The following is a 25060-nucleotide window of genomic DNA, read 5'->3' as shown; positions in this document are numbered from 1 at the left end:
AATAAGCCCGGTTGAGGTAATCTCCAGCACTGTTCCTTTTATTTCTTGCAATTTTATCTTTTATTCTCAAGCATAGTGCATAGTTGTTTCAATGGCATCAACTTGTTAAGATCTTGGTTTTATTGTTATGTTGATTTTATTTTGAAATTTATCTTATTATAATAGAGACCACATGTAAGTGATATTTTGTCAAAAGAAAGGGGTGAAGAAAAAAAAATAAAATGTATTGCCCGATAAAAGATCACATAGTTCTTTCTTTCACATGCTACTTATATCATGAATCGCTTTTTTATGCGTCTCTATACGCATATAATCCATCTGTCTGGACTCTAGAGACACCCAGCTATCTCAGAGCCATCTAATCTTTGATCAGATGATTGTGATTTGTGAGTGAATCGATAACTATATCGCGTACAAATTATGACTAAGTAAATAAAATTGACATCAGTCTATGACATTGTTCTTAGTTCATCCCCAACTACCTAGTTTTGATCAGACTAGATATGTGTAAATTACATGTGAAGACGAGTAAAAAAGTTTTTATTAATCAAATAATAAAAAGAACTAAGAGTCGTCTTATTCCATCAGGCAAATTCTAGGGCCTTATGGCCTCTTTATTCAGTCTTTGAAGTGTAGGCTTGAATTTAGAAAAAGTTGGATTGAGGCAAGCCAAAAGGAATAATCCCAATTACTATTATATCTCAAAGAACTTTCCATAGACATTCTATAAATGGTAGGTTGAGCTTTTTCCTTTTCTTTTTCCTTACTTCATGCACAAGTGATGCGCCAAATGGCTTTTCACGTGTCTAGATACTATTTGAGAGAAAAATAATGGATAAAAAAGGCATCCCATTTCATAATCCGAATGGTCAGTTGATCATGTAACGTGTAGAATGCATAAAAGAAATAGGGTAGTTTGTAAAATATCATCAGGATCCTCATTCTAACTATTTGAAGTCGGCTACACGAATTATATGTTGTCATTCTACTCACATTTAGTCAGACCATAAGTTGTCGTATCTCCTAACTACTTCCATTTATATCCTTTTGGATCTCCCTTTTGTGAAATATACTTAAAAATATATTGAAAAATCAACTACTTGACACCACTCAGATTCAATTATTCTAATTCTTATGATTTTTATGGATTTTTAAAATTAAATAGTTCATCTATTAGATAAATTTTGATAAATTTCTCATAAAAATATTAAATTGCAAAAGGCATAAAAGATTTTGCTAGATATTTGTCTACTTTTATGCATTCTTATGCAAGGATATGTTTTTTTGCAAGGTAGAAACTTCATTTTGCACTAGCCTGGGCATCTAAAAAGTTTAATGGTCGGTGGCTACTTCATAGGTTAACTCATAAAGATTTAACATATGGCCAAGGAAAAATAAAAGGACACGGTTTTTATGAGTCCATGTAGAAATTAGTCACCTCTTAAAAATCTATTTTTGAAATGGAGTTTTGGACCTATTTTTTAACGACATGGAATCTCTAATTGGGAGATCATGAATATGAAACAATAATAAAATTTAAAAATTATAAATAATAACTCTATTAATAAAGCATTTGGACGGTTAGTTTCAATTGTTTTTAGATGGAGTACCTATTTGCATATATCTTTAAGGTAGATGCTTTGTATCTTGGGGATCGCAAATGTAGAAATGCGGTCCCCACCGGATGAAACAATTTTCCAAAATAAAAAGCTTAGATATAGCTTCTTTTGCAGTCGTTAACAAGTTATTTCAATTTCTCCAAAGTCATTTTTAGAGCTCTAAAGTCTTATAATAGGATTTATTGTATCAAAATTCATGTTTCAAACTCTAAAATCTCTTCGAGATTAGAAAGACAAATGAGTTTGTACATTCACTAAATATTTTTCCCTCGCATGGTGAAAATCTTGTAAAGGAGGTTGTATATTGTAAAACCATTTATCTTTGTTACAAGGACATCACAATTACTCATAGCCATTAGATGGAAAATAGATAGCTTAGAGTGTGTCACAACATTCGATAAATTTTTTTTCAACTTGGAGTCTAGTCCATGACATACTAATTTGAAATCCAACGGACAAGAGTGATTATTTTCTCCTTGTATTAAAAGTAAACAATCTATTTGTATACTTTTCTCTAAAGAAACTGCAATGAGTGATTTTTTGAGACACTGCAGTGAAAGTTAACAATTGCTACCTAAACGTTTTGTAAAGATACGTAGGTTGGCACGTTCTACCCTTTTTTTTTAACTTTTTGAAGCTTTATTATGCTTTTCCATGGCCGTTTGGAAGAAGTAAACTTTCGAAAGCTAAAGTAGCTAGACTAGATCCATATTAATTTTGTAATTTGAATGAGACTTTGAATCACTTTCCCCCTTGTCACCGAAGTTTCAAATTATGATAAAGTTGGGAAAGTAGGATGTACATAGCTTGTATATGGTATTTACTATACATAGGCCGGTGCCCACCATTCATTTTCAATAACAAATGTTGTATTTCCTAGTATTATCAATATCAGACTGGACCATTGGTCCATTTAAAACTAGTCTGATAAGCGATCAAGCATGTATAACAGGATTTCAAAAATATTAAGAAAAGTATGAATGATAATTTTAAAGTGTGTAATATGTTAAAAAAAGTTGCCCATTTTGTTTGGTCGGTAGAATGGTTTGAAACCGGCCACATTAGACAAGTCAAAACTAATCAAATATTGATTATAACCAAGTTTTTATCAACATTGATTTTTACTATTGATCAAAAAGGTTAAGGCATTAGTCAGCAGTTCAACCAGTAACTATGCTATTTATTTGTCATCTGCATTGTTCATCTCAGGTGTAGACGGTGATTGTCATGCCATGCTTTCTGGTAAGAGTTTGTAGTTCTAAATTTTACTTGATGTTACTTAAAACATAAATATACAATGAGAATGTATAGAGGCTCAAAGTCAGTCTTAACCATTAGATGCAAAATCGGGCAGCGGAGGATGTACTATTGATCACACTGAGATAAATATCCCCAGGTTTTATTCCGAAAAGTAAGATACCGCTGCCATCTAATTTCACATATGACTTTGAGGTGTTTGCAACATTTGTATGCTAGAGATACATAGTCCAATGTTAGGTTCTATACGAAATAGGCCTTACAAACAAAAAGTATAGCCTCACCTTGAAATCTTGTCCGGAAAACACGGGAATTGAGATGAGGCTTTATTTTGTTTTCATAAAACCTAGGCTTTATAAAAAGTTCATTTTATAAAGGAAATGGATATGGGCACAAATCATGGTCTTATTATCAAATAAGTAATGTGTCAAGGACTCTTAAGCCTTGGTCTAAATGTCTATACGTTAGACCACCAAATCCATATCAAAAGTTCATACTAATGTGTGGCCGTTTCTTTCCTCTCTCTTTTTTCTGTAATTTTAGTGTTTCGCTTTTGATTCTGATTATTGGGGTCCATAGATTCAATTTCTGGCTAATTGAATTTCTGGCTTGAAGTTACTAGAAAATAAAAAGAGAAATGGATAATTAAAAGAATGGAAAGAATTGATCGAGAGAGAAGAGAAATAGACATGAGATGATATGTATGAGCATAACAAACATGTGGACGAGAGAGAAAGTGCATGAAAAAGATATAGGGATGAGAGGGTTATTAATATCATGGAGCGGGTTACGAAAGAATAAACAAGGTAGTCTTCTCGATTAATATACAATAATAGGGCGACAGATTGATCTGTAGCTCTACATTTTATATTTCATGATTTTTTAATTATACTCTTGAGGCCATTCTTCCACACCTGTCTAACCGTGACCACATGGTGGGGCCTACTTTAAGACCTAGGCCGTCAAAGATCTTAACGTGTCTTTAGATGCCACTTCCATATCTCTAGTACTTCACAAGCCAAGACTTTAATATGGGTGAGAATTTAAAATTTTGATGGTCGTTCCCATATAAAAAATATTTGAAATTAGAAAATAAAAGAGTGAAAAAACCATCACGGTCATTTTTAAAAACCGTAATGGTTGATTAAACCATCACCGTCCTTTCAAGACTATGATGGTTAGCATAATATAAAAAACACCATCACGGTCCTCTTATGATAGTGATGGTTGATGGCTTAAAACACGATCATAGTCACATGTCCTATGACAAGCGTGATAATTTATGATTCCTATAATTCATCACGGTTGTAAGAGCAACCTGATAGTTGTTCTCATAAACTATAAAAGTTAGGAAACAAAATATCATCACAATCCTTAGAGGATTAGAATGGTTGGTTAGACCATCACGGTCCTCTAATGACCATGATGGTTAATTATCGCGTTTCTATAACTATTGTGGTGGTTAACTATCACGCTTCTATGACTATTGTGATGGTTCATATACCTCTAAATCTACCATAAGGAAGCGGTAGGGGCTCTATGACCATCAGGGTACTTTTACTATCATAAAGGGTATTTTAGGCAGAAAAATACAAACATTATGTGAATAGTGACAATAAAGTCCATGAATGAGTTTTTGAAAGAGTTAGGAGCACTTTTAGAAATTCTTAAAAAAAAGGATATGTGTGATAGTTCCATGAAATTTAAAATTATAAAAATGATAGAATTTGAATAGATCTATAAAATTTAAAAAATAGACCGTCCAGATAATGTGTTATAAATTAACTAAGGTCTATACCTCTTGAGATTGAGATTATCAAGTTGAAGGTTTTTTAAGATTGGAGACAAATTTTTAAGGTGCACCTTACTTCAATGACAGAAATTTATACACATAGGCAAATCTGGATGTGTAGGCAGATAATTTATGGTACTTCTTAACCAGAAGATGCTCATATGGCGATTCTATAATGAATCTTAAAAATCTGCTCATAGCATATAATATTTTTACTCAAGCATAATATACGCGCTAAAATATTTAATTAGTAATTCACCCTGAATAAAATGTTCCAATAATAAGTAGCCCTATATTGCTAGTGCCACTTTTTTTCTCCGTGGAATAGTGATGCCTATTATAAAGGAAAAGTATATAAAAAGACCATTTATATACTTTTCAATCTGGGTCATTGTAAGTGTCGTATTGATTCAACTCAAAGTTAAAAAATATATATATGGATTGTGACATGCCCCAAGCTATCCAATCTGACATCTAATGGCTCATAGCAATTGTGACATCATTATAATAAAGATACATTGTCTCATAGTACACAATAATCGGAATAAATTCCGTTTGCAAATAGTATTTCTCTATATTTTAGCATATTTTTTTCCCTATAAACTTTTGTTTGGCTGTTCAAAATTATGGCCTCCCATTTTCTAGGCAATTCCACAAATATTTGGGTGAAAATAACAAGAATACGAGTGCAAACAATAAAAACGTTTTATCAAAATACATAGGATGCATAAACTATTTATCTATTTTTCAGCTATTCTAATTCATGATCACATGTATTTTAATTTAATTTTTAAAAAAAATTAATAGTAAATAGTTCATCATTTAAAGGGCATTTTGATAAATTTTCAAAAGAAGTTGTTTCGGTCCTAGAAGCCTCTATGAGAGCCTTCAAAATCTTTACTCCTATTTAATTATAAAGCTCCGAAAATAGTATCAGGGAAAGCATAGAACGAGATCATTTACCTTTGATACAAGGTGGTCTCATTAATTTTGACCATTAGATGTAAAATTGGTGGCTGTAATTATTCCATTTATTAAATTCAAACTTCAAAAGAAATTTTTTCGAACTTTGTGACATATTCAAGCTATCAAATTTCACATCAAATAATTGTAAAAAATTGTGACCGCTTTATGTGAAAGGTAAATGATCCCTGTATGCAAATCCTAAAACAACTTTTTTGGCTCTACAAAGTTAACCCCGTGTATATAAACTTCCTATTGTAAATCGTAATTTTTATATATAAAGAGGCTCGATAAATTATAAAAATAAAAAGTAAAAATAACCACTTAGAGGTCGGCAGGCCGACCTCAATGGCCCCCTCTAAAACAAAAAAGCACGTATTTTGTTGAATAAAACGAGTAGGAAAGTGAGGTTTTCATGGGCGTTCGCCGGTTTCCATCAAATTCACGCCTAAATGCGTGGCGCTGTCTCCGCTCCACAACCGGTGTCAATTCACCGGTCCGCCTGAAAATGATCGATTCCACCGGTCAGACCAAAACGGTGCACTGCACACGAGACTGACAAAAGATGGGAATGAATAAAAGAGGTTAAATTACCCAAGTATCCCCATTTCATGTCGGGGTGGCAATGGACCCAAACCTCGACTTGACATCTGTACACGGCATGTTGGATTTGGTGGATCGGGTCCGAGTTTGAGTCCCAATATTGGACCCGATCATTACTTGGGTCTAGTTCAAAGTGGACTCGATCTGAATAGTATTATTATATAAATAATATTTAATATTTAATTAATATTTAAATATAATCATATATTTTGAAAATAATGAGTTGACTCGAATAGGAAAAATAGGAAGTTTTGGAGATGTGAAAAGTAGTTGGTGCTAGCATTTGCGTTTCTAGAGTTTCCAGCACCTCCTTGAATATGTAACCCATAGTCTATAAAATGAGGAAACATGGAAAATAAGTTAAACCTTGAAGAAAACAATTATGTTGAAAACATTGTTTTCTAATACTAAATTAGTTCACTTGTTTAAAAGTGGTTGGTTTTGAAATTATTGGCATTATTCCATTTTCTAGACCTGGATTAAATGAATGTCATTGTATATTTGGTTTTGAATTTTATTTAAGAAACTACTAGCTGTGACATGAAATGCCTTATTTAAGGCAAACAATTACCATTAATGCCTTTTTCTTCAATCTTTTGATATAAAAATTAATGACTCAGGCTCGAACTCGATGAGTCATTTGGACCAAAATGGAGTGGGTCTGAAAGACTAACCCTGAAAATCGAGTAGTTCTAACCCAATCAATGCTAATTTGTGTATTTTATCTAAGGCTCAACCTGGTCAGTTGGTCCGATTCGACTAAGCTACCTTTGACTGGAGCTCGAGACCCTGGTGGAACAAAGCCCAAGTCCAGATTTTTTAACAGTAATTGAATCTTCCATAAAAGCATGGACCATACCACTGTTAGCTGTCCATGTGTATGCTTTTCCTTTATGCAGGGGAGAAGAAAGACAATATGTCCATAATAGTTTTGAATCTTTTGATAAATTATTTGGCACTCACACATTATTCAAGGCAATTTTTTATGTTCTCGGTAAAAGGGTTGAGTCGTGGTGGTAGCATTCCCACATAATTTAATTGTACGTTGTGGTTTCTATTCCCAATACCACTTTAAAAACCACTAACCATTTCGATAGGGGCAGTATTCCCCATTGAGTTACCCAAAAAACTAAAAAAAAAAAATGATCACGTTCTTCTCTAGTGTGTCTGTAAATATAACATTAATAATTGTCTTGCAAAAAGTTAGTGGCAACTATGAATGTGTTTTATTTTTCTTAAGAAAGGGGAAGCCAAAAAATAGTGGTAATTATGAAATTTTTTCCCTTAAGGGAAAAAGTAAAAAGTGGCACTGTTTTCAATAGCAACTAATTCGACTTAGATTTGTTTGAATACGAACCTTCCTAATTGGGGGGTCTTTTTGGGACAGATCGGTTGGGATGGAAGGACAAAGCCTTGAGAGAGGGCCCTACTTTATAAAAAGTTTCTTTTAATTATTTAGAACCCCCTGAGATAATCTTTCAGTGTCCTTAACATAGTGCTTAGGGAAATGATCATGTGGGTGCCACCTGTGACCTCTCAAAAAAAAAGATGGGGGCAAAAGTGCCCTAATCTTTGTAGGGTGGGGTGGACAAGTCGTATCTAAAGAGTATTCTAGCAATATGTACATGAGATTTGTGATTTGCGTGAGACTCAATCCGTACAGGATCTAGAGTTTCAAAAATCAGATATGGACACTGACTCGCCAAGGTTCCAAGCTTGATCACCATTTATCCAATTAGGGCAAGCATACCAATGTCAATCCCAAGCTCGGATGAGAAATGAGGGTTGTGTTAGGTTGACAGCCACTATAAAACTTTTACAGTACCTCTATTATGAATCTTGATTCAATGTTTTATGCTCACATTAGAGACTTCCACTTAGTTTGATTGAGGATATGAGCTTTAATAGAGCACGGTGATGGAACATGATTCGTATAGCTAACCCCAAGTAGTTGGTATAAGGTTGAAATGACAATTATGATGATGACAATAAATTGGGAGACAGGTGATTCCAATGTATTATGACCAGAAGTCACCTTGCTCGAGTTAGGTGGGCAACTTTTTTAACATTGATAGGATATCAAAATCCATTGTTGAGTGTTAATTGGGGCCCTGCATGGACAAATGATGGGTATAAATTATTATGCCATGGTAGGCCCTTAGTGGTGAAAATTGAGTCCTAATCATTGCCATGGTAGGCCCTTAGTTGTGAAAATTGAGTCCTAAGCATTTCAAGTGGGATAGGGTCTCATATGCTTATTTCCGTTTGATGAGTTTAGTCAATAGAAGTTTATATAAGGTTGAGGCCCTAAACAATTAAATTAACGCGCACTTCAAAAATCTATTAGAAAAAGTTTTTTTGATGCTAAGAAACCTTCAAATCCAATTATCTCGACCTTAAGATGCACAGACATAAAAAAAAAAAATGGACTTCAAGTCTAAGAAATACTGCATCTTGTAATGCATTATCTAAACTGTCAATTTTCAATAGTTTCAAGTATTCATATATCTGTTTGATCTATACTATTTTTTAAGATTGAATTTTTTTAATCAGAGATAAAAATAAAGTTTCAAGGCCATCATAAAAACATTAAATACTAAAACTACATCTTTCGATATTATTTAAAGGTGTGCTTTACTTTAAGTGTTTAAGGCCTCAGTCTATACAAACCGCACCCTTCAATTAAAGTTGGAGATGTTTCATTGTAGTTAGATTCATGCCTAGGAAGTTTCAGTTCTAAAACGGTTTTGGCTATAGTGATGACAATAATAATTTATTGTCAATCCTCTTGGATCATTAGAATATTAACTTGAAGGCTTAAAATACAATGGAACTGGCTGTATTTCTTAAGAGAAATAATAGTATATGATTCATCATTGTCCATTGAAATGATGATCCTCTTGGATCATTAGAATATTAACTTGAAGGCTTAAAATACAATGGAACTGGCTGTATTTCTTAAGAGAAATAATAGTATATGGTTCATCATTGTCCATTGAAACGATGAGCGTTGCTATGGAGATTAAATGGGTTTCATCATAGGATGGTGGCTTGTTATAATGGGTCCCTCCTAGCTCATATTTTTTGAAATCAGTTACTATGAATTTCATTTACCCATAAATGATTTCTCCTAGCTCATATTTATTGAAATCAGTTACTATGAATTTCATTTACCCATAAATGATTACAAGGAGGTTCAAAAAGAAAATGATGTTATCACCAATGAATGTTGGTGCACACCACCCTTTGCTAACGCATCAGCTTCTATATTAGCCTCCCTAAAACAATGAGATAACTCAAAAAACTATTACTTAAAATGAAAAGATTTCATCGAAAATGCTGCATAATCTCCAAGGTGGCTTAATTTTTGTCTTTTGCCCAAGCAATGATATTGCTTGAATCACCTTAAATCATCTTTTGGCCCTCGAGGTTTTTTATTATCTTTATATTCTCTAAAAGAGCTGTTGCCTTAGCTCCATTCACTGTTGTATGTCCACATCGTTCCGAGTAGGTGAATTTGTAACAACCTATATGATTTCTAATGGTACCACCATAACCTGCTAGCCCTAGTTTCCAATCGATCATCTATCAAAGTTGAGTTTTAAGTAATTTTCATGAAAAGGCATCCAAATAGCGTTTTAGTATGTTCGTCATTAAACTTAGCAACTTCATATGAGTTCTAAAAAATATGCAATTTTGGGATAAACTTACAATCCTTGTTTGTTGAAAACTATTCAGCTGTTGTTGCTAAGGTGTTAGACTTCAAAACTTCAATCTCACTTTGTGTCCCTTCAAATGTTATTATATTTATCTATTTCCAAATATTACAAATAGTGCTCACCTATAAAGCTATCCATAGCCAATTTTCGATAGACCAGGGTTCATCCATTGACAGAGGATCAACTCTAGGCTTTGTGGGATCATGATATTTAGATTTAATAATTTTCTATAACAATCCCACATGCTTAGAGTAAAAGGACAATATAAAAGAATATGGTCCACACTTTCATTATCCCTCAAACATAGCCTAAAAACATTGACAATTATGAAACATCTATTACGAAGGTTATCCATAATAGACAACTTTTTTTTAAGAGCTACCCACAAAAAACAACTCCTGTAAATTCCAAATTCTTGCTAAACTATGATCAATCGCTATGTGATTCTCCTCATGTAGCAGTCAATAGATAGACTTAGCTGAAAAATCCCGCGATGCTTTGAGTTCCTACACCAATTGATCATCTTTATTGGGAACATAAAAAAAATTATGCAATAGATTCATAAGCAATTACCAAAACAAGTAATGATGTGTCCTCCATAGCCCGCATAAATATTAATAATTCACCGAATAGCGATGATGTGTTCTCCATGATTCCTTATATTATAATATTTTGCTTGCACATAAGGCTAAATTTTAGAGTAGAATATAAGCTAATGGAAAATAGTTTGATAAGGCTACAACCTTATCAAAACAAGTAAAGCCTCACTTTATAACTCATCAAAAATTGCAATTCAAGCATTATAAAACTTTTACATCGATCATCTTGGCTTGAAGATTATGGTTGTAAAAAAAAATATATTTTCAAGCTCTAAAAATGGTATATATTGTAACAAATTATCTAGATCGTCCATTTAATCCTAAAAAATAAGTGTTTATATATCCTGGATACGAATACCATTTATTTAGTTTCAAATTTTATTGTTGTTATTGGAATATGATTTTAGAGCCATCATGGAGATTTCTACTGCCAAAAGTGCTTTCCGGATGAGGAATTGAAGGGAGGCTTTAGTTTGTTTTCATAGAACCTAGGCCCTATAGAAACCTCATCCTATAATACACACTATAATATTATATTATACTTATATATATTAAATAAATATATTGTTGAAAATTATATTATATATATTATTTAATATATAAACAAAAATAGTGAATAGTGGGTTCACGTGTGAAAATAAAATATTGAAAACGTTTCCCCATAGGTTGAAATTAGGGTCCCACAAATAGGGGTGGCAATGCACCTGGACCCGACTAGGGTATGGGTGTAGGTCCAAAAAATTGGACCCGGTGGGTCGGGTCCAGGTCCAAATATTGGACCCGAGCACTATTCGGGTCCAAGTCCGTATGGGTCCGACAAGGACTAGACCCGAATAGTGTTATTATTTAAATAATACTTAATATATAATATTTAAATAAATTTTATATATTTGTAGTTATAATATTTAAATAATACATGCATATATTTAACATAAGGAAGACATTACGCAATGCCGATGAACGAAAATAAACAGTGTTTTCGCCCATAGGCTTGGCGCTGTCCGATTTTTTCATACGGTGTGGATTAAATCGCAACAGACATAGTAGGTCTGTTGTAGTATTTTTTCACGCAAAAGAACACGGGCGACCGCCACGGCTCCCATAGATCCATGGCAGTTTTTAAGGCAAAACCGTCATGGACAAAATATGTCTATAGCGGGGCAAAACACTATTCAATTTTGCCTATAGGCGTTTTTAAGAGATTTCTTAACAAATATTTAAATATATTTAAACACATATATTTTCATTTTTGTGCCAGTCCCGACCCGACCCATTGCAACCCCTGCCCACAAAAGCTTATAGTTGGAGCTTTGCAAGAGGGTGCAAGTGCACTTTTCATTCGTGCGCAAGCACATAATATATTTATAGTGATATTTCATAATGATTTGTACAATGTAAGTTTAATAGTAAATAGGAGTAGAGACGAGGGAGCAATAAAGATTAACGGTCAGGAAGTACAAAAAATACCGCATTTTTTTATACCTTGGGTAGATAATCCAGGAAAATAGAGAGATTGAGGAATATGTCGTATATAGAATTAGAGCTGGGTGGGTGAAGTGGAGATGTAAAACTAGAACTTTATGTGATTGCCGCATACCAATGAAGCTGAAAAGTAAGTTTTATAGGACAACAGTGAGATCAGCTTTGCTTTGTGGGGCATAATGTTAAGTGGACAAAAAATAATATACCCATAAAAAGAGTGTGACGGATATGAGGAAGTTGAGATGGAAAAGTAGCAAGACAATAATGGATAGAATATAAAATGAATCTCTTCGAGAAAGTTTAGGTGTGGCACCAATAGGCAATGAGATGAGAGAGAGTATACTTCATGAGTTGGCCATGTGTGGCGTCGACCCAATATAGCGCATGTTAGGAGGTACCAATTAGTTAAAGTGAAAGGATTGAAAAGGGAGCCCAAAAGGATGTGGTTGGAAGTAGTCCGAAAATATATGGGGATTTATGGTTTCACCGAGAGTATGACCTTAAATATAGTAGAATGATGGATCAGGATTTGTGTAGTTAACCCCAATTAATCATAAAAAAGATATGTAAGATTTGAAATATTGGAAGCTATCACCATCATTCATATATTATGGACAAAGATAAAACTTAAGCTTATAATTTAAAGAGAAAAGTTTATATAGAGCCGATGCTCTAAACAATCAAATTCGAGCCTACCGAAAAAATTTCATTAGAAGTGGTTGTTTTGACGCCAAAATATCATCAAATTGATCATCTCAACATCAAGATGCATCGACAATAGGAAAAAATGGATTTCAAGCTTTGGATATAGTGTATTTTGTAACGCATTTTTGGATTGTCAATTTTCAAGATTTTCAAGTTTTCATAGATTTATCGATCTACACTATTTTTGAAGCTTTAAACTTTATAAATAAAGATGAAAATATATTTTAAGGCCATCACAAAGATTTTCAGTATCGAAACCACATTTTTGGACATTATTTAAAGTAGGCTCTAATTTGATTGTTTAGATCCTAGGCTCTACCCTAATTTAAGTGTTTATATATGTTTATATATCTATGACCATTCAAAACATGGAAACCATGTCTCGTATGTTTATATCTTTACAATTTAAAACATGCAAACTTCCCTTGCTAAGATTTAAAAGTTATTGTTTTTATTTTTCATGTAAGGAATAATTTTCTTTATAATGATAAAAATATTCATTTGGAGTCATCCCCTTTCATTTGGAGTCATCCCCTAATGCAATTAAATAGTATTTTGTGCATTTTTTGTATGATTTTATTCTCAAGGACTTCTATTATTAGAAATCACAAAGAAAGAATACTGTATAAAAATCACATTTTTAGACCCAAAAATAACATGGCCTAACAATTCAATGATCTAAATTTACAGGTGCGAACCTTCTATTAATGGGTAGAATTCGACTCAAAGAAGCAAGCGCACGGGGTTACTTAAATTGGGCATTACTTCTCAAGCCACATAATTCCACTAAAAAGTAATCACTATTTGAGCCTAATAAATCTGACAATGGACAGATTTGCCCCAAAAAATAGGACAAGTGTTACTTCATGATAGGAAATTACTGCGAACCAAATGACAATAAATAGCATGGATCATAGTTGTGAGCTCGCCTAATCAAAATCACCCGAGTCAGCTACAGAGTAAGAGTCGTATAAGTTTTAATTGTTTCCCTCATTTTCATTAAGGAAATGTTTCTATATTTTTCCTACTGTATATAATATATATACAATACTCCCCTTATCTGGCTGTCTAATTTAGATAAAGTGAGCCACCAACTGTTTGATCTAGATCAGATGCATTAGAATATTGTTTTTTTTTATTTTTTATTTACAAATTATATGAATATAAAATTTGGTACATGCTATCATCTTAATGGGGCGCACCTAAAAGAACTATAAAAAAATATTTTCGATACATATAGTGATTAAAATACCCCTAAAATTTGGTATTTTTGTTATTTTATTTTATATGAGAGATTGTTTTTATATATTTTCTACACTAGCAAGTTTAAGAGATGACTAGACATCCAAAATTTGGTGTCAAAATATTTGATAGAAACAAAATTTAAAATGAAATAGTGTAGATGCATGACATTATGAAATAGACAGTTGGATAGGCGAAATATATAAATTTTATACAATAAGAAAAGTACAGAAAGCTTGCCTTTTTAATTATACATAACCTAATCCGACTTAAGAAAAGTATAGAAAGCTTGCCCTTTTAATTATACATAACCTAATATGACTCAAGAATCGCAACTACTAAGAATCAGACAAACTTGGTGAGGGAGCCTAATACTGGCATTTGAAACAGTGGTATGAACGGCGGTGGCTGAAACTCAATCCCACCAATTTCATTAGCATCTCGAAGTGTAGTATGACTCCCATATCATAACCGTCCAGCCATGGATGAGCCGTGCTAACCCGATAACCATATTGTTACTATGGTACATGTACTATAGCACACACAATCACTCCTCAATTCGTGCGATCCAGTTAAATGAAATTGAACGGCCGCTATTTCCGTTTTTAACCGTTATTTATTACAAGTCAAGAATCGTAATGTCATTGATAAAAAACAAGAATGGTATTTTTGTCACCAGCCATTTTTCCCGGAGCCTATAAAGCGATCATGCTCGTATGTATATTCCTCCTCAGATCGGTTAGCGATTTAAAAACGCTTCCGCGTCCTCATTTTTCGTAAACGAGGAAGAGGCCCGCCTAAATTGAGAGAGAGAGAGAGAGAGAGAGCGTAGAGATTTTTAATGCGCGCCTAAATTTAGAGAGAGAGAGAGAGAGAGAGCTTAGAGATTTTTAGAGAGAGAGAGATTTTTTTAGAGAGAGAGGGACCCCACGCGTCGGTGGAGACAGGTTTTAAGAGGGAGATTGCAAATTTCTTAGAGAGAGACGGACCGCATACGTGAAGTGAGAGGAGGCAACGACACGGCTTTACAGTTACATAGGAAGCGACGAGGAAGCTTCCTGTCTCTGTAATTGCCTCTGCAACTTCATACCTCCCTATACATCCGTTTCCTTCTCCGCACGAAGCCCTAGGAAGAAGCGGCTCCATGCTCTATCTTCTCCAAATCCGCCGTTAAATATCTTCTCAAGGTAACTATCAATCCATTCATGGAAAGGCGGTTCTGTCATTCATCGAGTTTCTCTCTCTCTCTTCTGTGTTGTTCTGGTTCGGTAGTGTAGTTTTGATACACATGTTTGTGTGTGAAGTGGCATTTGATCTGGTGCTTACAAAGCCGGTATCATCTCTCCTGAGACAGCCATTGTTGCTGGTTCGATGAGTTCTCCCTGGAACTCTTCACCTTATCGGAGGCAGATGGACGAGGAGAGGGCACATGGGGATGATTTGTCGCCCTTCGATTCAGATGACTCTGGACTTTTCCATATTCCAGCCAAGAAAGCTCCCATTGAGAAGCTCAAGCGATGGAGGGTAAATGCATTGCTCTTTCTCATTCCCCCTCTCTCTCTATCACGTTATTTCTTTATCTGCCTTCTCTCTCTCTCTCTCTCTATTTCTCATTTTAATGCGCTCTCCTGCCTCTTTCTACTGTCTCTCCTGGGTTAATACGTTATTTATCTCCTTCCTCTCTCTCTTTTCTACCTCCCCATCCTTGTCTTTCTCTTCCAACCTCTCATCTCTCTCTGTATTCTACTATTGCCGTCTCTTTTAATATTTTCTGTCTCTCTATACGCATCACTTCCTCCCGTACTCACCGTTTGTCAGATTATGCTCTCTCCCTTCTCTCTCTCTCTCTCTCTAATTATTAGGTTATTGTGCGCTCTCTCTCTATATATATTTCCTGGGCTAATGCATTATTTATGATCTCTCTCGGTATCTTTTCCCTCGGACTCTCTCTTCATTTATTGCTTTCATTTTTGTTTCTCTCTCTGTCCCCCAACCCCAATCGTCTCTTCTCTCCGTCTCTGTCACTTTCTTCTGTACACTCTCTTTCTCCCTCTTTGTTTAAATTATTACCTCGTTTTATTTTAATTTTTACGAAATAGCAATGTGATATTGGGAAAATTACACTAATTACATCAATAAATAGATTGTCCCGTTTGGTATTGCTGGGTAATAATGATTATTTTTCTCGTTCATTATTTGGGTATGGTGTGTTAATAGGGAAACTCTTGAAGGCGTGAAGAGTGGTGCAAATTTCTGTAAATTTTGGAAATTGTCGTACTTTTTTTTCTTGGATTGATTGCTCTTATTGTATTAATTGTAATTCTTTGTTTCAACTTTTTTTGTTGAAATTGTTTTAAATGGATGAACAATTGGGTCAGTAAGAAATATCCTAGAGGTGTGATGATTTTCTGCAAATTTTGTGATATTCATATGATTTTGTCTTAGATTGGTAGCGGTGCCTCTGCTTAAGGTTATGTATGGAGAAGAGTGAAAATTGTGGTTCAATTATTTAAATTTTGTTTTTCATTATACATGGGTCGAGCACATATTTCCTTATCTAGGAATTGCTTTTTTCTGTTTATTATATATTATTTTGTTTGCTCTGATTACAAGAAAATATTTTCTTTGTACCCACATGAATATCTATTTGCAGTGAATTTTATGACGAAAAGCTATTCTTTCAGAAATGTTCTTTCTTTTTGCTTTTTTTCATATAGTTCATTCATTTGATACTTTGCTTGATGTGAAGGTTGTTTCCTTATGTGAAATAAAGAATGGGGCTACTAAAACGCTTCTTATTCCATTTATTTCGAACTAGAATTAGCATTCCATGGTGGAATTTGATTAATATTGCTCTTTCTTTTGTTCCAACAATAAAGTATATGGACTTCGGCAATAGAAAGAGTGGTTTTAAATCAATATCTTGCATCTTAACTGGTCTGACTAAAGGAGAACTAAAAAACTTATGCAGTCATTCGTACCTTCCAAATGGATGAGTATTTGAAAGCCATGTATTTTAAGCTACAAATACCAGTTATATACTATTCTCTTAGCCATAAAATTGCTGAAGCAGTTTTAGAAGAATCCATGTGCCTGGTCAAAATTTATATTTTCAAATCCATCCATTCACATATCCTGACATATCCTTGAACAATATGGGCTTTTACTTCACTTGGTGTTTGTTGGAATAGTGCTGTGGCTTTCTTCTTAATTGTGTTCCTGTGTGATTGGTTTTCATTGCTGCCTCTAGACAATTTGTGTAACAACCCTGAATTTCTTGGTTTTCATCAAAACCTTGGATTTTTGTTTTTGTATTTAAAGATAAAACTGTTGCCATTTTATTTTGGTTTTTTTTTTTTTTTTTTTTGAGAAAGAAGTTGCCATTTTATTTTGTTTCTAAAGGTAAAACTGATACCATTGTCTTGGAACTGAAGTATTTTGGTCCTTTCCTAAAGTTCTAGGGATTTTGGATTCTGATTAATGGAAGAAATATTTCGTTTATTCATCAGCGATTAATTGCGAATTTGCGATACTTATCAAAACTCAAAGCCGCATAGTTCATTTCTAAAATATTCTGGTGGTTCTGAATAAATAGCATTCTGCTCATTTGCAGAAAGGTCCGGCATATTTTTAGGGTGTCTTGGAGATTAGATGGTAGGGAAATTCCCTTGGAATTTTAATGTGCCTTTAAATATGGGGGGGTCTAAGTCAGAACTTTACTTGCGTGAGATATCTTGAGCACTCATTCTTTAGATGCATGAGAGGATGACCTCTTTATAGTCGAGTCACCTACTTCTGGAGTTAGGCTGCAGCTTGGAATGTGTTGCAAGATACTCTTACTAGCTATTTCATGTAGATTGATTGCAATTGTTGTACTTTCTCCTTGAAAATGAAAGCATATTGTTATGTCTCTTTATGTCCTTTACTGATTAGGTTTTCTCTAATGCAGCAAGCAGCCCTTGTGCTCAATGCTTCGAGACGGTTTCGTTACACCTTAGATTTAAAAAAGGAAGAAGAGAAAGAGCAAATAAGAAGAAAAATTAGGGCCCATGCTCAAGCTATACGAGTCAGTATTGGTTTTCAGGATCATGATATAAATCTCTCACAGCTGTGTGGTATATTTTTAAACCTTCTATTGTTATTATGTGTCAGGCAGCATTACTCTTCAAGGCAGCTGGTGAAGGGAAAGTACCAGGTACTTGAACTGTCCTGAAAGCTTTTACTTCGTTACCTTTGGAATTGAACCTGGAATCATGTTGCATCATATCATTTCTATTGGAAGATGACATCTTCACCTCTCCCTTCTTTTTTTTTTTTTTTTTTGAACTGTCACCTGTCCCTTCTTTTGTCCTTTGTACCTGCTCTTTTTCTTTGCGTATGTGTTTGGTTTCGGCCGCTATTTCTTTAGAGTTTCCCCTCGATCGATCGGATTCTAAGAAAATACATATTGCGACATTGACCTTAACTGATTTATTGAGGGCATTCCTTGATTAATAAGTTTTCCTAGGTTTTACTTTATTGGCTAGCCTTTCCTTGAGGGTCCACTAAACTATGATCTTTGGTCCAATTGCTAAAAGCTATGGAAGTGCAAAAAGGGCACCCAAGCTTCAGATATTTTGTGGCAATCTTTGCTTGTGTAATGGATAAAGTGATTTCGGATTGGTGCCCTTCCAAATGTGATCTTCAATTTGTTCAGTTTACCTGGTTCTTAAGTTCTCCTTATGATGCTTTGTTTTTGGGATTGCTTGTTCCATTTATATAACATTCATCAACCAAGCCCAATATCTATCAGACTGAGCAAGAACTTTATGGTGCTCTTTCATGTACTTGGCTTGCTTTTGATTTCTAGGTCCTCCTCAAGAAGTTACTAGACCAGTTCCAGATGGTTACGGAATTGGTCCCGATGAGCTTGTTGCAATGAGCCGCGATCATAACCTTCCTGCCTTGCAGGCACATGGAGGGGCAAGCTTCTAGTCCTGTCTATGGCTTTCTTTTGATATGCTTCTTTGTTTTAATGTTTATTGCTTTCTAAGTATTGCGTATTCCCTTGAATATCCTCCCTGTTCAGGTCAAAGGACTAGCGAACCTTTTAAAGACCAATTTGGAGAAGGGTCTTGGTGAAGATGAGAGTGAAATTCTCCATCGCAGGAAGGCATTTGGAGAAAACACATATCCCAAGAAAAAAGGACGAAATTTTTTTGTACGGTTTGGCTTGATTTTTAAGCATTTGATTCCGTGACTGTTTGATATTTTCTGGATCAGTTTCTTAAAGTAAAGATCATCTTATGGCATACTCTCTCTGTTTCAATAGATTTTCCTTTGGGAAGCCAGTAAAGACTTGACTCTCATCATCTTAATGGTAGCCGCGGCTGTTTCACTGGGAATGGGTATTAAAACTGAGGTAAATCTGGTTCTAGACATTTGGTTAGCGCAATGATACTTGTTTATCAACTGTTACATACTGGTGGAAGGTGACTTTGTACAAACCCCTAATTCCTATATATCTATCTATATATGTACTATATATTAATTGATAAGGGACCTCCTTATGTTTGTGTCATGTGTCCTTTTTATTTCCAATTTTGTCCTCTTAATTTTCAATATATATATTTTTTCCCTTACTCAAAAGACACCACCCTACAATTCCAGGAGTTACAATGTTCTTCATTAATTACTTATGGGGTTAAACCCTTTCATTCATATCCATCATGATTCTTCACTAATGAATTATGAGTTCCGCATGGATGCACCCTTTCTATGGTGACTCTTCACTAATTACTTAAGTGAAATGGGATAACTTGATGGAGCACATTTTCAATGGTGCTCCCTCATACTCTATTTATAATTGTTTAAATCATTGTAGTTAATTATTTTGATTGTTGTAATTGATAGTATTAATAATTATTATAAAATTAAAAACATAATTGATATAAATACTATTAATCATATTGACAATATAATTGTAATATTATAATGAATATTATAAACAATCACAAATGAGTAGAATCCTAATTAAATATTATGAATATATTTTATAAATATAATTTTGTAATACAATAATAAAATTTATTAATAAAATTAGAAATAATAATAATATTAAATTAATCATGATAAAGTTTAAACTTTTAATAATAAAAATAGTATAATTTCAATTATTAGTATTATGTAATTATAATATAATGAATGTTATAATAATAACAATTATATAACTCCTAGTCCTTATGGGAAAAAGCAAAGTCTCACCTCAAAACTCACCAAAAATTGCACATCTAGCATCGACAAAACCTTCAAATCAATTATCTCGATCTTGATTATTATGGTTGTAAAAAAAAAAAAGGATTTTAGGCCCTGAAAATAGTGTATTTTGTAACAAATTATCTAGATTGTCCATTTCAAGTGTTCATGGATCTGCAAGATTTGCATCCTTCTTTGAGTTACAAAGTTCATTATCAGTGGTGGAAATTGATTGTAAAATCTATTGTAGAGATTAGATTTTGAGATGATGGTTTACTTTTTTTCCATAAAGCCTAGGCCTGATAAATAATTAAGATCCCAATTGTATTTCCTTGATTTTGTTTTATTTGCTACATCAAATTTGGTTTGTTATATTTAAATTTTACATCACATAAAGAATTTGTTCATTTCACTAAGGATATGTCTCATGTTTAATTGCGTAATATAAAGAGAGACAGTCATATTCTCGTTCATTATAATTTTTGATATCATTGCTATGAATTTCATGCCACCACTTATATAACCTTTTAATGGGACCTGCGAAACAGGTGCAACTTACCCGTTATAATGATGTGTAAATTATATATTATTGCTATGAATTTAATGTCACTTATATAACCCTTTTAATGGGACCTGCGAAACAGGTGCAACTTACCAGTTATAATGATGTGTTTGCTCTTTATTTAGAATTGGTGGGATTATTTTGGGCTTCCTTTGTTACATATTGGTTGTTGACAATTCTAGGTTTCTTTGATGTTTCATAGATGAGTGAGCCCTACAGTTTAGTTTCATATGTTATCATGTTTCTTATAATTACAGGGCATCAAGGAAGGATGGTATGATGGGGGGAGCATAGCTTTAGCTGTTATTATTGTTATACTGGTCACTGGTATGTTGCTCAATCTATGGTGAAACTAGAGATTAATAGTTCTAATCTATCAGATTCCAATTTGCTTTCCACCTTTTCCTCCCACCCTCCCTCTCTCTCTCTATATTTGGTTTATTGAAACTAATATTTGGTTTATTGAAAAGTTACACCGACCTTAACTTAGCTGTTGAGGCTTCTTGGTATAGAATTTTTGTGTGTACTGAATTGAGTTATGAAAGGAAAATGTCTTGCAATCCTTGTTTAATCCATATTCCTTTGTTTTCAATCAATGATTATCTACCTTGTTTGTTGGTTCAGTTAATGAAGTACTGTCTTTTTTAATTTTTGATATTAATGAAATGTATGCCTAGCCTTTCAAAACTGATTTGACTTATTAAAGAGTGGGTTTTCGACTGTTATATAAAAATGACATTTTCAAGGAAAATTAGAAGAGTTTTACTTGCAGATAGAAATGTCATACTTCTCACATATTTGACTGAGTCAATAACAAAAGATTGATGCTCACGGTCTGCCTTGCTGATTGGATTTGTTATTGATTGAAACGAACAGAATAATGTCAACTAAAATTATAAGAAATATTCCCTTAGAATAAGAAAATTATTCTGCTGTTGAAAAGAAAAGGGATATGTTAAATGTCATAATGTTGGTCCCATATGGATCCAGTAAACCAAGTTGAAACTCCAATCCAGAAAGCTCATTTAGAAAACCCAAAGGATGACTACCTCAATGTATTGCTTTTCTGCTTCCTGCCTTTTTGAAAGTTTGCAATTACATCAAATTGGTATTGTTCTCTCTCTCTCTCTCTCTCTCTCTCTCTCTCTCTCTCACACACACACACACACACACACACACACACACACACACACACACACACATACACACACACTTAGCTTCCGTTGTTTTTTCCTATAGTTTTTATGATGGAGAACGCTCTCTCTCTCTATATCTATCTATCTATCTATCTATCTATATATATATATATATATATATATCTCAGCTTCCCTTGATTTTTTCTATGGGTTTTATGATGGAGAACCTCTCTCTCTCTCTCTCTCTCTGTTGCTTCTCTTGGTTTGTTCTATAGGTTTTATGATGAAGAACCTCTCCGGGCCTAGTATTTTAAATTGTCCCACCAATATTAATAGTTTGCATTTGTCTGCATTCTGGAATGCAACTCGATGTACACACTTTCTGAATTTCAATGAAATGTTACTTAAAAGGAAAAGGATATAAGCATGGTCACTTTTGAGACCCAATATATCTAACATCTTTGAGATATTTAGAAGCCCTAAGGAGGTCCCAAATTGTTTTAAGGCCTACTTGGTGTGAGGACTGGAAAAGCTATCCTAAGATGAAAATTCTTTCTGGAGATACCCTTGAGGCCACTGTCTCATAAATTTTAAATTGTTGTACCTCTTCGGAAATGTATATTAAATAAACATAACTTTTAGGTTCATTGGTTAATACCTCGATGGGTGATCCTTTTTAATATTGATAAAAGAGGATCTGCTTCTGATACAGCAGGTGATGGAAAGAGCATAGGACTAATATCCTTTTGGCAGCTTCATCCCTATCATGATGGATTTTTTTTTATATGTTTTCCTCTCTTTTTGTTTTGCCAATTAGGATGCTGCTGATGCGCATGGGTCATACAAAATCTGATCATTTCCTTGTTCACAAACTCGATAGTGTTATCAGATATTGGAATCTGAACATGTTCAAGTTCTCTACCTTAACCGCAAAAGTTGTTTTCTTAGCAGAAAATATTCATTTTTTGCAGTTTTTACGCAGTTGTATAGGCTATCACTTTTGTTTTAGGGAATTAGCTACAAAAATCAAGATATTCACTTTTGATTTGAATTATTATACCTGAGGAAATTGGTTTATTTATTGTTTTATGTCAGGTATAAGTGACTACAAACAATCTCTTCGATTCCAAGATTTAAATGATGAGAAGAGGAATATAAGGATCGAGGTGAGTGCCGCTCTTAGTTGCAGTTGTTTGTTAATTTTTCTGGTTATTATTAATCATGTTTGTTGGGTCCATTTGGGTTTTGAAGGTTATTAGGGGCGGTAGGAGACTCCATATCTCAATATTTGATATAGTTGTTGGTGATGTAGTACCACTTAAAATTGGTGATCAGGTAAACAAAAGTTCCTCATTGATCTTATTTTTGTGTAGTGCTAGTTACCGATGTTTGTTTTCTTTATGATCAGGTGCCTTCAGATGGTGTCCTCATTGTTGGACACTCACTTGCAATTGATGAATCTAGTATGACTGGGGAGAGCAAGACAGTAAGTCTATCTTCTTTCATCCTTCTTGGCTCCATGCCTGTTTTAAAATTGTAACTCAGATGTTATTTGGTCATCTTCATGGCACCTCTTTTCTTCTTAAATTGCGCAATTTCCTTTTAAATAATACATTCAGTTACTTATAAAAAGGAATAAAATGCAGGTTCACAAAGATCAAAGAGATCCGTTTATGATGTCTGGTTGCAAGGTGGTTGATGGATATGGCAGTATTCTAGTATGTACTCACAGAACTCGACAAATATTTCTAGAAAGGCAAATAGTAGTTGGGACTGAAAATAGCTTCAAAACTCGGGGCTTTTAAGGGGAAATTTTGCTTTGCATCTATCAATTATAAAAAAATCATTATTTTGCTCAGCATCAATGACATGGAGTGATGTTCCTTTTAAGTTATGAAGTAAAGAAACTCATTCATATTATGAATAGGATGATATGACTTTCTTCCTTTGGAAATGATACCTAAATACTAGTACGAATAGTATAAACCCATACCCATGCCAAGGTGGAAACACCTCCAAAATGGGTATGGAGCCCAGGGTGAACTGTACGTGTATGTCAGGAATGATGTCTTGATCCTCGATTCCTGAATAGCATAAGTGCAATTGATAGATTTCAAAGGTTTCAGATTTTTTTGACCTGTCCTGTAATATGATACCATTCAGAGGACATGTTTTTGAGTTTGCATTAAATTTGCAGACATCATGAACAGTATTAGTTATGGTTTGCCATATATTGCGTAGCTATATGAGATTGCTCTTAAACATAAAATTTGGATCTTGTCTCAAAATTGTCTTTCAAAGGCACGCCTGTTGTAAATTTGGTTGACTGAAAAAAGTATGCTACTTAAGTATTATCATGTCCTGTGTTTGCTACTTTAATTTCCTGACCTAGCGGGGATGCCTCAACTCTGTCATGTGAATCTCTAAGATTGGTCTATTTAATACCATTAAATTTGTATGTGATGAATTAATCATCGATGTGGACTGCCAATATCATTACTACCATGGTCAGCAATGAGTAATTTTTTTATTTGGCTAAGCCTTGCTTGTGCTCCTTGTTTGATGGCATGCGACGATCACATAAAACTCCAGATGCACATCTCCACTTACACCCACTCAGCTCTAATTCTATGTGCAACGTCTTCCTAAATCTCTCCATTCATCTGAATTATTGATTCTAGATGTTGGAAATATTCTCGTTTAGGTATTTCTTGATCATTGATCTGAACTATTTCCTCATTTCAACTCCTATTATTACTAAACTTGTATTCCATATACTGTCTTTGATTGGCTAATTTTAAAATCTTTAGATTCTAGAGCATCCCTTCAATGTTTAAACTTTGCATTAACAACGCCTCGAGTCTCATTAATGAAAACTGTCATTCGCGAACAATATATACCATGGTACCTCGTCTTGTAGGTTCCTGGTTAACTCGTTCATAACCGAAACAAAGAGATATGTACTAAAAAATGACCCCCTGATGTAGGGCCTTTCTCACTGAAAACTCACTTATTTCTCCACTAGTTGTCTGCGCACTAGTTAGTATCCCCTCGTACATATCTTTTACTATGTCAATATATCCTCTGGTGACTCCTTTCTTTTCCAATACCCACCAAGTTAGATCTCTTGGTACCCTATCGTATGCT

The 25060-nt window shown here is 34.0% G+C and overlaps 1 protein-coding gene across 14 annotated transcripts in view; it reads left to right on the top strand.

Annotated features, from left to right (window-relative positions):
- Nucleotides 1–14963: 14963 nt before the first annotated feature.
- ACA10 (autoinhibited Ca(2+)-ATPase 10) overlaps nucleotides 14964–25060 on the top strand; it is a 37677-nt gene continuing 27580 nt past the window's right edge. For 6 of the 14 annotated variants that reach the window (XR_016045446.1, XR_016045444.1, XR_016045442.1 and 3 more), the window contains exons 1-12: nucleotides 14964–15168; nucleotides 15336–15505; nucleotides 17931–18047; nucleotides 18134–18176; nucleotides 18831–18943; nucleotides 19050–19181; nucleotides 19293–19382; nucleotides 21035–21104; nucleotides 23009–23079; nucleotides 23165–23248; nucleotides 23322–23399; nucleotides 23560–23631. Coding sequence is in view for 8 of the 14 variants with exons in the window: in XM_011625582.3 (XP_011623884.1) it covers nucleotides 15353–15505; nucleotides 17931–18047; nucleotides 18134–18176; nucleotides 18831–18943; nucleotides 19050–19181; nucleotides 19293–19382; nucleotides 21035–21104; nucleotides 23009–23079; nucleotides 23165–23248; nucleotides 23322–23399; nucleotides 23560–23631 (1023 nt within the window). In the remaining 6 variants the exon portion in view is untranslated. Of the gene's footprint in view, nucleotides 15169–15285; nucleotides 15506–17930; nucleotides 18048–18133; nucleotides 18177–18830; nucleotides 18944–19049; nucleotides 19182–19292; nucleotides 19383–21034; nucleotides 21105–23008; nucleotides 23080–23164; nucleotides 23249–23321; nucleotides 23400–23559; nucleotides 23632–25060 lie in introns of all 14 variants that reach the window. The other 8 variants (XR_016045447.1, XR_016045445.1, XR_016045443.1 and 5 more) reach the window with 3 other exon arrangements.

The sequence above is a fragment of the Amborella trichopoda genome, chromosome 12, assembly GCF_054954075.1.
Source record: "Amborella trichopoda isolate Santa Cruz 75 chromosome 12, AtrichopodaSantaCruz75HAP2 v2.0, whole genome shotgun sequence".
NCBI lineage: Eukaryota > Viridiplantae > Streptophyta > Magnoliopsida > Amborellales > Amborellaceae > Amborella > Amborella trichopoda.
Note: the sequence above shows the minus strand (reverse complement) of the source record. Positions and strands in the feature narration are given on the sequence as shown.